At 45.0% G+C, this 13,845-nt stretch overlaps 1 protein-coding gene across 10 annotated transcripts in view; it reads right to left on the bottom strand.

The window, feature by feature from the left end:
- Positions 1 to 13,845, bottom strand: part of ITPR1 (inositol 1,4,5-trisphosphate receptor type 1) — a 327,850-nt gene that overhangs the window by 291,303 nt on the left and 22,702 nt on the right. For all 10 annotated transcript variants that reach the window (XM_067043583.1, XM_067043582.1, XM_067043578.1 and 7 more), the window contains exons 3-4: positions 11,908 to 12,015; positions 7,535 to 7,605 (exon numbers count right to left, since the gene is read on the bottom strand). In XM_067043583.1, the coding sequence (XP_066899684.1) occupies positions 7,535 to 7,605; positions 11,908 to 11,999 (163 nt within the window). In that variant the 5' untranslated portion in view covers positions 12,000 to 12,015. The remainder of the gene's footprint in view (positions 1 to 7,534; positions 7,606 to 11,907; positions 12,016 to 13,845) is intronic.

The following is a 13,845-nucleotide window of genomic DNA, read 5'->3' on the forward strand; positions in this document are numbered from 1 at the left end:
GACAGGATTGTAAAAGCCTTCCCCCAAAGAAAAAGTCCTTCCTCAACCAGTATGTTTTGCTCTCAGGAGAACCATGTAACAGTGTGACACAATTACACATGCTCTCTGTCCAAATCAATTTTGCCCGCAATGGAGGACACACCACGACAGCAATACTGAGATTCAATCAGATGACAAAGAAAACACATCCCTTACACTGGAAGCACTTTATGCATACAGAGCTCAGATTTGCTCTCCATTAGCAAATGAACTATTATGAGTAAATGAATATAAAACAGGGCTCTGGGGTCTACTCTCCCATGGGTGACTCAGCTATTCAGAAAGGAAGCTATCCACGGCAACGGAGTATAAAGCTCTCGTGTGTCCATGTGCAGGATGGCCCAGCACCTTCAGACACGCGCATCTCAGAGCTTTGAGCAAGGAGGCAGGAATCCAGTGAGGGCCACTTGCAGTGTGTGGGACTCCAGTATAATCACGCAGCAGGCGTCACCCCAGTGACCGCGGAACACGCTGTGACCCTTCTGTGGTGTCCGGGGAATTGATTTAAATTACAGTGTTGCTCCCTTTAGATGGAGTCTGTCGGCTCAAGATTGGGATAAGCGGGTCAATCTGAAATGAAGATTATAAAAAATCCTACTAATCTTTTTATTAAATGTGAATTGATTTTGTGAATACGGAACACGTTGCAAGAGACGTTCCCACAAAGCAGCTGCTCGCACGCACAAAACCTTGAATATGCTTCAAGGCATATACTTGACAAGCACCTTAAACAGACTGATTTTTCTGCCTTATTTATAACAAGACAGGCAGAAACTCAGTCCCACTGCGAAAGGCCCATCATGGATTACAATCAAAAGAACAAACAAAATTTAAGGGAGGCCCTCCCCTTCGCATGTGGGTATTTAAAACTAAGTAAGATATGGGTTCATTCCTTCGAGGCCTTGCCAAAAGAAAAACAAAAAAAAAGGAGAAATCATGTTGCTTAGCAACAATTAGACAACAGGCAGGGAAGGAGAGCGGGTGTGAAAGAAAGCTGAGCCTATGAGTTCGTGATGGCCACCCTAGTCCAGATGACCTTTGTGACCCAAGATCCAGGCCGTGTCCCCATTCGGCCTCAGAATAAGGCCTGGCTGTTTCCATCCATTCGTCTTATCTTGACAAAGAAGACCTGTAATCCCAAAGAAATAGAAACCTACTTCTGGACACCACAAGGCTCCTGAACAACAATGCTGCCTTGTGAAATGCTAACCGGCCTATTTCTGGCGCTGATCACAGTCTCAAGCTAAACTCCATTGAGCAGATGGGAAAACGGAGGCCAGGAGAGATGCAGCGCCTCCCCCACGGCGTCACAGTGGTTGGTGGCAGAGCCCGGGCGGGGCGCTAGCTCTCAGGTCGGCTAGGGCTCTCTACTCCAGGGCTAGCAGTTTTCCCACATCTGCAAAGAAGAACCGTCCCCCACCTCGGCCTAAATCGCAGGTAAGACTGTGACCAGATAAGCAGGTTGCTGGTACTCAAATACTTCTCATCTCCGGATCATGAAAAATGCCATTCTTATTTGGGCCTCCCTTCAAAACTGCTGGGAGATCCCAGGCCAGTTCACAAAGAGCTTGCATGAGATGGGAAACCCTTCTTTCTCTCTCTCAACCAAGCCATCTTACTAAATCCACGAGCCCCTTTAATAGGTGGGCTGACACAGTGCAAGCATTCCGGGACTGCAGAAAAAGAAGACTCCAATAAAAATGAAAAGACCCTAAGTCTGATCCTCAAATTCACAGCCACGCTTTAGATCCAGAGTGGTCTGTCACCGCCAACCAGCACACTTCTCATCCCGGTATCATCCTGAGACCATGATTCCTAGGCTATCAATCTTTTAAAGGGGACACGTGCTGAGCAAGCCGGAGTCTTCAGCCAACATGTTACTCAGGAGACGCCCAGAGGCAGGGCTATACTGCCCCAGACCAGACCCCCTTACTTGCATTACAAATAGGATTCAAATAATGTTGCAGGTCACAGACTGAGTACCCCACACCTTGTCCTGGTGATAGGTTAAAAAGTTAGAAATGCATTAAGTTAAAGGGTCCCAGTGGTCTTCTATCTTGCAGTGGGCTTTCTGCCTCATTTATATGGTCCTAACTTAATGCTAGAAAGAGTGTGGGCAGACAGCAGAAAAGTAATAACCTAGTCCATTCCCATTTAGAGACCGCAGGCGACACGGCTTGAAGGAACCCTTGTGCTTTGCACGAGGAAGGATCCATAGGGCAGAGGAGAGACAAAGCACTGGGTCCAGGCCTTTGCAAGAGTGCTCCGGCCCGACTCTGACACTCACACGTCATGTGATGCTGGGCCAGATCCTCAAACCCTTGTCAGCCAAAATGGCATCAGGGATAAAACAGATACACCCTGGGCTGAGAAGGGGCTGCGAAGCTCAAGGAGAGAGAACACGTGAAAAGGGTCATCATCTACTTTGCTCCAACCAACTACTAGATTACAGGGGCAACTTTCCTACTTTATAGAGAGATATTTCACCTGCTGGGCCTCTACTTGCATATAAACAGCTGTCAAGTGGATAACAAATTACTCTCAACACAGCCCTGAAAAATTTTAACTGTGTATTGGCGTTGACTTCCTTGACAATGTCTCTATCTTTCCTCCCTGGGACATAAATGGCTGGTGCACAGGAGGCAACCAATAAATGCTTGTGTAATGAAAATAATCATTCTAAGAAGGGACATTTAAGTGACTATGGGCAAATTATTCAATTTCTTAGGGCCTCAATTTCCTCATCTGCATAATGGGAACACTGATACCTACACCTCACAGGAAGGTTACCAGACTAAAAGAGAAAATCGACGGGAAGTGCTGTGCACAAGTAAATGCTCTATTACTGTTGGCTACTGTTATTTATAATGTGGGTCTGTTTCTCCAAGACACCTTAAGACTCTCAAAAAGCCAGGGGGACTTGTGTTCAACTCATCCTGCCTTCCCTTATCACCAAAACCAGCAGCTGGAACACGGTAGGACCTCAATGCTTGTTGAGCTGAACACTCATTTTCATAATACATCCACCTAGTGGATTATTATGCTTGAAACCAACTTGATTATGGGAGAAAGAGGACAAGGGTGATACTTACCTAAAACATCCACACTTTCAGCCTGATCTCTGAGCTCTTCCCCAGTTCACATGAAGCACGGAACGATATCAGAACGCTTCCTTTCTCCTCACCTTTCCCTGCCCAAACTAAACTCCCCATCTTTCACTGTGAGTTTTCTTTCAAACAGCTTTTCTTCTGAAACTAAAGGTTCAACTACAAGGTTAAAAACCTCTCACACCTTGGTGACACTGATAGGATAGCATCTGTACAAGAGCAAGAATTTGGGGCCAAGACTGGCCTCTTGACATAAATGGAAAAGATCGAGTTTTGAGGGCGAGAACTGGACCACTGCCCCGGTCTGAAAAAGGAGATTACACAATAAACCGCATCAACACCAAAGCCTATCTTATTTCCCAAAATCCCCAGTTCTTATTTCCACTCTAACAGTGCTGAAGGTTATACTTAAAGCAGCAGAGATTCTAGGATCAAAATGGACAATGGTTGTTAGCTTCCATCTTTTCCTTGTAGAAGATGCCGGTATATTTGCTAGGGGGAAGGCACGGGTGGGAGTGAAAAGGAAAAGATAACAGAGAGAAAGGAAATCACTAACCACAAAGTTTCTATTCCCAGTTTCAATCTGATGTTTGCCTTCCCTAATCTTTTAAGATTATGGGCAAAGCAACACAAATCAGGAAGAACAGAGATTCTGCCTTCCCTCCCATGGACACTGGTGCTTTAAAATGGTTCCACATTAAGAAAAGGGCTAAAGTAACTGAATTATTCTACATCTCAGCTCTTCTCATCACCTAGAGGACAAGGACACGGTCCAAAATTCATGCGGATAATGAAAAAGCCTTGGCTTATGTGAAACAGACGCGCAGCCAATCTTTTCTTCCTACAGACAATGTTAGGGGCAGGAGATATAGTCAAAGGAAGCACAAAAAAAGCAATTCACTTGGAAATGTACTTTTACTCATCAGAAAGAAGCGAGTATGTTCAGTAGTTTAACTCTTCTGCATCTACTGTGAAAAATAACAGCAACCAGTCACGGAGCAAGCCTTGTGTACCCAACTACTCTGGCTCTTTACCCATATTATCTTCAATCCTATTATCTTTATGAGGAAGGAATTCTTTTTCCCCCATTGCCTAAGTAAGGAAACATGCTTAGAAATTTAAGTCATCACCTATCAAGATCACTCAGCTTGTATATGGGAACACTGGGCCTCAAATCTAGGCCCACGGGTCCATGTACACACCCCCAACCACAGAAGCATTTAAAGACAAAAAGTGGAACCATATATAAGAATTCACACATAGTTCCTTTCCCTTCTGCCACCATTCGTGAGTATCAGGCTCTGTACTAAGAACTGGGAACAAAAAGACGGATAACTACGGCTTCCTGAGCCCTTAACTAAGGGCCAGGCTCCCTCAGTACTACATGCGGAACACACATTTAATCATCACAATAACCTTATGAGAGAGGGACTGATAACATCTTTTTTCTGCAGATGAGAAAACCAAGGTTCACGGAGGTTAGGCCATTTGTCCAGGGTCACATAGCTAAGAGTGAGTAGAACTTGGATTTGAACCCAGGAAGCCTGATACCACAGCCTATGTTATTAACCGCTAGGGTAGCAGATTTCAAGAAGAGCTCACAAAACTAAAAACCCAAAGTCAGAAGCCACAGGGGGTATTATTAGATAAATAGGCCTTTGGCTTCCATTTACTTAAGAACAGGTTATGATGGTTCTCAATATAGAAAATAACTTGGCAGGGAAACAATGGAAGCAACAGCAAACCCGAATGACTAAATGTAGCTCTGCTGACTCCTCGGATAAAGACTCCATCATCCCAGGCGGCCGCTTGCCAGCACCTCACTTTTCCATATGTGTTTGTTAAACTTTGAGGTGCAACGGCAAGCAAGGAAATGGACTAGAAACGCCTCCAAATGGCCCACCTGCCCTATGCACCATTCCTAAACATCAAAATGACTTCAACTTCAAAATAGCCTAGTATTTGGAAAGGCAGTCATCCCTTTCTAAAGAGAGACCTTTCTCTTCATTTTAGAGAAAAATGTTTCCAAGTACGCTACACCAGAATTGAAAGGCTGTTTTGGAAAATGTCGCCCAGGTTCCAAGGTGGAAGAGGCCTTCCTGGCACGGCAGTGGCTGCGAAGGGAGACGGGCCTGGACCCCTCACCTGTGTGCAGAGGGCCTTTGGCGCACCACAAGGAATTCAGGCAGCCCTGACCTACATTCACAAAGCCTGCAGCAAAGCTTGTTTTGAACCAGATTTCCCACAAGTACAAAGCACCTCACAACCTAGAAACCTTATTTTTAATTTATGGGGAAGGACAGTCAACAAATTAAGTCACTGTCACATGACCACCTGTAGAACCAGGCCAGGCCATCAACGATAAACGGAGTTTGGTTCTTTCTAAATGTCCTCTACCGGACTGTCACTTTTATCTCAAAACAACCCCTTTCAATCAGCCACTAGGAATACATCTAAGCACCAGGCACTTTTACCCTGGTGCCAGGAAAACATATATCTCTCCTGACTTCCCCTGGCTATGGTCCTGTTTATTTTAACGTTCTAAACCTGTATTCAAACAGCCACTGGCTAACTTTGTACAGTACATTAACATCTTTCTCAGCTCCCTTTCCCAACTCCCAGAACCAAGGTGTAGAATGGGATAAGAGCTCCCATTGGACCCAAGCAATAAGCTTCTCATCCCTTCACTTGGTCCCTGCTGCAAAAGCAACGTGAGGACCAGCTCCCTGCTACGTAACAAAGCCGGGAGTTTATAGCTCAGGCTCTATTAACAGTGGTTCTTAGCCTAGGCTGCACAGGAGACTCACCCTGGGAGCTTTCAAAGTACCTCAAACGCCCAATTAAATGAGAATCTCTGGAAGTGGAGCTCATACGTGATATTTCTGAATGTCTCCCAGGTGATTCCTCTGTGCAGCCCAAGTTGACAACCCCAGCTCCTGCTCCATCCATCACCAGCTCTGTGACTCCAGACAAGCTACTAAACCTCTACCTTTGAGGACTCTGATCCCCTCCCAGGGAGAACAGACCCCTCCAAGAACTAAAAGTGCTTGCAGAGCCCTTAGCACATTATCTGTCCGTCACTCTTGGCTCAAGTCTATCACTCTTGGCTCTTTTAAAAGAAAAATTGCAGCACATTATATAATTCAGAGTAGGGAATTAATTCTATGAGTGAGTGACTGGATTATGATCACTGGATCAAATCTTTCTGCTGCATTCAGGGTTCTGTTTTAGAAGACGACATGGCACAGGAACTGAGAAGAAAAAGGCAAAAGAGGCAACAGGAACCTCAGGTTCCTGTCGCATCAGGCTTACGCCAACAATTTTTTTTTTAACAGTCTCCCACCAGCACCCCCCCAGGTGAAAACATTCTGCTGGCAGGCTCGTGCCAACTGGATGCAGCTTAACATTGAACACTTTCCAAATGGCTTCTCTCCACCTGAACATCTGCCTCCTATTTTATTCTAATTTCTTTAGCTTTTATCCAAAAAACTCAAAACAGTTTCTAAATCACCTAACAATAAGAACTGATAACTCAAAGGATACGATCTGCAAACAGCAAGGTTTAAACTCTTTGGGACTGGAGCCATCAGTCAAATACCTAACCCAGTGGGTTCTCAGCCCTGGCTGCATATAAAAACCACATGGGAAGCCTTGAAAATGGCAGTGCCTAGGCCGCAACCTTGAGAGATTCTTTAATTGGTCTGGAGTGGGGCCCTGGGCAGCCATTTAATTTAAAATCTCTCCCAGATAATTCTACTACACAGCCAGAGCTGAGAACCACTAACCATAGCCACAGCAAAAAATAAAAACAAAATATTTCCCAATTTAAGATAACAACTATATTTTAAACACCTCCTGGAATAAACTAAGCTACCTTCCAAGGAAGGCATCAAACGCAAGAGGCCTACAAAGAAAGCCAACACTGCTAGGCTACCAGCAGGAAAGCTGTCCCACCTAAGCCTTTTAACTCAAAAAGTAAGTAATAATCAAGAACTTCTCACTCCAAGGGGAGGTATCTAAGGATATCAAACCCCCAAAGGGACAGCAAGATCTGCTGAAATAACACTTGTTCCTTGTGACTCAATCCAGAAATCCTGTTTGTTTGGACATATCTGCACAAGTGTGAGGCTTTAAACTGGATGAGCACTTACCAACATGTATTCAAGAGACAAATGAAGGCCCAAATACAAGCCATCCCAATCTTGACACTGAACTTACTTATGCATTTGCAAGAGGTCAGAAAGCTTGAAATTGGTATCGTACTTTTAAAACATATGTAAGAAATAAACCTGTGACTGCTTTTAAAAAAGTAAATCCACACAGAGCAACACACTTCATGAATTTTCAAATGAGGCAAGGGACCCGCTCTGGGAAGGTCACCAACTTACCTCTGAATTTCTTGGGTGGATTGTTAAGGTCCCCGGCTTCTGGCTGTACAACACAACGATCATCAACCAGGCTGCAAAGAAAATAAAGATAAATGTTGTACCAAGCCGAGTCTAAGAAAATAAAACCCTTAGCACTATGCAAAAATCAAATACTCAGGGCTGTTCCCGCACAAAACTTAGGCTGCCCTATTCTCCTGCCAGGGAGCTGTTGACACTAGAGGTTTCCTGTGTAGGGGGCTAAACCTCATCCAAACGCCCAAGACTCTGCTTCTGCAACGGACACATTCAGCTACTGTTTTCTGTGCCTCTTTTCTCTTACCCACAGCCATGAGACATCTGAGCATAGCACGTACTAATGCTCAAGTCGGGGGCACAGCAAGGGATCCGCGCGCTCAACCAATGGCAGCTGAGGGGCCCACCCCATGCCACGCACTGAGCTAGGCCCTGGGATGTGGAGATGAGGAGGAGCCAGGCCCCTGCCCTTAGGGAGCTCAAGGCTAGTTCGTGCAGGAGCCCCAAAGACAGACTGATATCAAGAATATAAACCAAAGGCTGTAAAGGAAGAGAACAAAACACAGCCAGAAACTAACTGTGCCTGAGGCCATCTGAAAAGCTGCCGGTGGAAGAGGGAAAACTGGAGCTACTGGAAACTGAAATCAAGGCGGGGGATGAAGAAGAGGGGAGCATTTTCAGGGGGAGGGAACCCCACATACAAAAGCATCGAAGTAAGAAAGGACTTTGGAGCTTCAGAAGCAACTACTGCAAAACTTACAGATAAATAACCAGCGCCAAATTATATATAGAGCCGCGTGTTTAAAGTCCCAACTGAACAACCTGACTTGCACAATGCTTTTAGAAGAACCGATTTTAAAACAATATTTTTGTTTGAACAGATGAGGGAATGGAAGCTCTGAGGAGTTTAAATGACTTTTCCAAGTTCCTGAAAGTGGTATCGCTAAGACTGGCTCACTTTTCAAGTCACCACAGAATCTGCTCCCAGTTAATATGGTTTTCCAGGGTTTCTTCCGTTAATCTGTGTCTTATCCCAAAGGCAAGGTACCGTTAAATACCCGGCCTTAACTCTTACCACTCCTTCCTCCAAAATTCCCCGACAACTCCTCAAGTCCTGCACGTCTGTCAAGACCCTGATTCAGAGCCCGCATCTTCCCCATGAAGGCCCTCAAGCCTTTCCTGCCCCAGGCCGTCTCTGCCTCTCCTCTGTCCCCCCGATATCACCGGGCTAAAACACAAATGGAGCACTAGGCTACGAACTCCATGAGGGCAGAGAGCCGCCGGCTTTGTGGCGCGGAAGGTGCCCAGGGCCAGCACACTTGCTGCCCAGGCTGGGGGCTCAGTATCTACCTGGTGGAAGAATCAAAAGTGTCCCACCAGCAACTTGCCTCCTTCAGCTCCAAGACACAAGAGCTCTCTGCATCAACAAGAGGGACAGTGTGGCCACAGCCGGAATTGTAATGCAAAAATCAAGAGCAGAAAGTCAAGAATCAGTGAGCCTCTGTGAGTATAAACCAGGTAATGCCATCAGATCAAATATAATACGTGTATGCAGGGGAAGGGGGCGAAAGCCTTGGAATCCAGCGCAGGACTGGGTTAATTTCTCATCAGGCTCTCAAACGAGGAGGAAGAGGTAGGAGAAAGGGCCCCAGTCTAGGCTAGAAGAAAACGAATTATAGACGGCACTCAGCCACCTACTAGCAGCACGAGGCTAACTCCATCACTTCACTCCTGCTCTCAGTTTCTTCATGTGTAAAATCGAAGAGTAGGTCTCAAGGATTCTCAAGTCGGGAGATGCTCATAAGACTTCTAGTTTCTTAAATATATTGATACCAGGTGCCCATCCTCCCCAGGCCTACTAAAGCCGTGTTCCAGGATGGGACCCAAGAACCTTTATTTGTTTATTTATTGATTTATTTATTTTTGTGGCATGTGGGCCTCTCAGTGTTGTGGCCTCTCCCGTTGCGGAGCACAGGCTCTGGATGCAAAGGCTCAGCGGCCATGGCTCACGGGCCCAGCCGCTCCGCGGCACGTGGGATCTTCCCGGACCGGGGCACGAACCCGTGTCCCCTGCATCGGCAGGCGGACCCTCAACCACTGCGCCACCAGGGAAGCCCAAGAACCTTTATTTTTAACAAGTTCCGCAGGTAATTCAGAAGCACTTCTCTGACACTGCATGTCATACGCTTGGGCTCTCCAAGGTCCCAGATGAGTTCTAAAGTGCAGTGAGTCAATAAAGCCCTTTGGAGGTAACCACCATCTATATAAGTGGAACTGGGCACCATAAATGGAGCTGGAGGCTGATTCCACAAAAACTGGCAGTCACTCATCGTAATCCATGACCGGTGCTCCATAAATGTAAGAAATATGAGAAGGAGAAAGGTCACACTTTATTTCCCAAATCCATTTTTAACGCCAATTATCCTCAAATATGTGCAGGGAACCAAGGGAATGAAATATTCATCTAAAGGAAGGACTAGGGCCCAAAGTTCATCAAAGAGCCATCCTCATGTGAAAGGGGGAGACCTTATCATTAATCTGTTCATAATACTTGAGGAAAACTCTTAGAAAGCTCTGTAGTTCATATGAAATCTAAGAACAGATGCTCTGGGAGAAAAGGAGGCACTAACATTTTAGGGGCTGGCACAGTAGACTGAGCAGGTGACAGGAAGCGTGCCCAGGTGACTGGCAGGGCAGCGGCGCCGTTCAAAGAAACTGGGGCCAAAGAGGAGAGATGGGGCATATAGTGGGGTGGAGATTGAACAAGGCATCCAGGTAAGAGTTCTGGGCAGACAGTAAGGAGGGTGGTGAGCAAATTCAGCCAGAGAGGCGCCAGGAAGGAAAAGTCTGCCCTGTCAAGGGCAACCGTTAGGAGCGCTGGTCTTAGAGTCCAGAGTCTTAGCAACTGTGAAACCCCGGGGCAGGTGACTTCACCTCTCTGATGCTCAGAATTTTTGCCCCCATAAAGAGCAATAATGATAGTGCTCACTGTAAAAAGCTGTTTGGGGATTAAAGGGATGGTGTATGTACAGTACGCGGCACAGAGCTGTGAACACCCACAGGATTCGTGTAAGGAGTTACCACTCCTACTTCTTATTGGTGCTGTTATGGCTGAAAAATAAGAAGAGGACTCAAGATTCAACCACGGATGGAAAAAGCAAGGAGTAAGCCAAGAAGAAAAAAGGGACAACAGAGAGGCAAAGCAGCAGGACTCTTTGCCAAAAGCCACAGAAGGTTAAATGTGAAGGGTGGGTCTTTAGAGAAGTTTAAAAAAAGGTAAGGACTGAGGAAAAAAAAAAAAATCCTTGATTTGGTGATCAGGCAGTCGTGGATGACTTGTTTTTATCGGATGACTTTTGAAAATAAAATCTTTATTCAGAGAGGTCCAGTTGAGCTGTAGAATTCTTCACCTGAACTAACTTGCTCTTTGAGGCTGGAGTAAATGAGAACCTGAGAGTACTAACTTTGCACAAATCCCAGAGAACAAGCATACTTTAAGAAGTATGATTAAAATGAAGGTTCTGGCTGTGTAAGAATGAGGTTCTTGGAGAAGCTGTTGCCTTCCTTCGCCCCATCTATTTGAGATCAGCTCTTGCCAAAGACAACAATGCCACCCACTACTCCTTTCCAGCAAAGACATTATAGACCATTTGTGACTCTTCTGCAGTTATAACCATCTTCACTGCCATTCTGCTTGTGTCTGCTTTGGGGGCTAATTCACCTCTCATTTCCTCTTCTAGACAATAGGAGTAGGGAAAGAAGGGAGAAGATAATCAAATGAGTACATTAGGGAATGTATTTATACCCTTAAGAGTTGGTGGAGGTGGGGGAACTGAAGAAAGCACAAAAGACCAAAAGTCTGATTTAAAGAACTTTGTGCAATTTGTAACTTTCAGATGCACACAGCAGCTTGAAGTAGGAAAAGTTCTGCTTCAAGAAGAGAGATAAGCATCTGAGAAGTTCTGGTCTTTGCTTGTACAACAAATAAGTCACCATTTAAAAATAAGAGCTTTTAGGAAGCTAAAGCACTTCCTTGGGGTCTGTAAATATTAATCTTAAAATTCAACCCGTATACTTAACACTTGCCCCCTGACATATGAAAAAAGAGGAAATTATAATAAATTCTGAATTAACAGAGTCCTAACTAATGAGATTTCACTCTTGCAGAACTGACAGGAAAACAGTATTTTTGTGTAAGATGTTAAACTTGGTTAACGTGAGACTTGATATTCATGATTCCAACAACTGCTGGAAAAGCCAGTAAAATGGAAACATTCTTGTCCTAGAAAAATCACAGTTTTTAAGCTGATGTTATGATGTCTTAAACAAATCCCGCCACACAAGAAACCAGGTGCTCTTACCCCAAGGTGCTAATAAATCCATTTGTCGATCCCTCGGCATACAGAGAACAAATGTCTCCGATATGAAGGAAACTAGACATCTTGTCAGACATGGCTTTCTTGAGAATCCTAGACAAAGTAAAATATGCAACATTATTAGAAGGAAAGAAATGCTCGGTGGGGTGGGGGGGGGGACGGAAAAGTCACTGAACATTGGCTTAGCTCAATTTTCCAAAGCGTCCTACTTAAAAGTCAAATTTAAATGGGAGTGTGACAGGCAGGCAATTCACTGAGCCAAGCAGGACATCTGCAACCACATTTTTCCCACATATTCTTTAATTTCAGGATATTCCAACCACAATAATGCTTGTTTCTAACACAACCATGCCTGAATCCAATTCTCCAAGTTGAAGACCCTCGCTAATAAATAGTGAATATGAAGACAGAAGGGAAGTCAGCCAAGAACTTTGCAGTGCTGAGGAGCTGGAAAGTCTGACTTATGAAACAGTAACATATTCAATCTGCCTCAGGGAATGTTCAGTCAGAAGGAAACACCTGGTATAAAACTCGGGTCCGGCAGTGCCTGGGCTGAGGTTCCAAAGCAACAAAATGAAATTAATAAGAGGAAACTTAGTAATAAATACCACAAAGCTCTGGCAGCCTTTTGAGAATTCAACAACCTACACACTTCACCCAAAGGCTATTCCAGTGTCTTTCCTTCTCAGACTTCACCAAGAAACACTTGCAGAGGGAGAAAGAATCTTAGCACGTGGTCCAAACCCTGCCCAATGCAATTAAGAAGAGTAAGGTTGAGGTCGCTTAAGAACCTTGGTCAGGAACGCACACAGCTAGTTAGGGGCAGTCCTAGAAAATGCTCTTAAATTCAGGAAACCTCTACGCAGCCTAGTAGACACACATACACACGAATATCAACGAAAATATTGACATGACTCATAGAAACAGCTTTCCTCAGGGCCATAAATTTTGAGGAGTGGGAGCCAATTGTAAAAAACTAAATTGACATTTAAGAATCAATCTCAGTTTTGTGGGAAGAATGTGTGCTGGTGTGGACTGCAGTAACCCCATCATTTCCTCAGGCACCTGGTGTGTAGACGTTCAGGGTCACCTGGGTCTTCCCCAGACCTCTCCTCCAAACCCAGAACCCCCTAAACATCTTTGCCCATCTCTTTACTCAAGATTCCTTGCCAGAAAGCATTCCTCCCGCAAGCCACAAGAGTTATAAAGGCGTGGAAAAGCACAATCTCCTGAAATTGCTTTCTGGCTGCCAAGTTTTCTTTTCAGAAGAAGTATGCAGCAATGATCAGCAGGAAACCTCAGGAAGCATTTCTCCTACCTTAGCACCTCAGTTCACTGCTTGTGAGAAACAGCAAGGAAAAACTAATTTATCCCCCCAACAACCAAGATGTTACAAGAGAGATAAAGAGCACTGCCTTGAACTTATGTATAAAGAGAGACAGCAGCTGAGAACACAAACTCTCAGACAGAAGAGCCAGCATCTCTGGACCTTGGGGAAAGACAGACAACATGCAGAGGGACAGTCTGCCAAGTCCCACTCTCCAGAATTGAGTCTATGATCCTGTCATTTCTTCCCAACTGGATATTTTATACTTAAAGGCAAACCAATGTTTTAAACAACCTCCCCAAAAGCTGCACAAATGAAAACCACCAAGGGGCATTAATATTTCCCTTACGTGCTTATATATAAAAGTTGTATCACAAAGGGTCAGGAAGTCAGTGTACTTCTGGAACTGATTACTGGGAAACAAGTTCTGTCTGAATTTTGAGTCAGACCAAATTTGTGTCTGCACACTTCGACCTCCCAGAAGGACACTGGGAAGTTGCCGAATGCAGGAGAGCAGCTACGTGCCCGGGCAAGGGGCCTGGTCTACTGTGACTGACTCTCCTTTCAGGCTTCGCCTTTGAATGAGTATTTGGCCC

This window comes from Kogia breviceps, chromosome 10, assembly GCF_026419965.1.
Source record: "Kogia breviceps isolate mKogBre1 chromosome 10, mKogBre1 haplotype 1, whole genome shotgun sequence".
Classification (NCBI taxonomy): Eukaryota; Metazoa; Chordata; class Mammalia; order Artiodactyla; family Physeteridae; genus Kogia; species Kogia breviceps.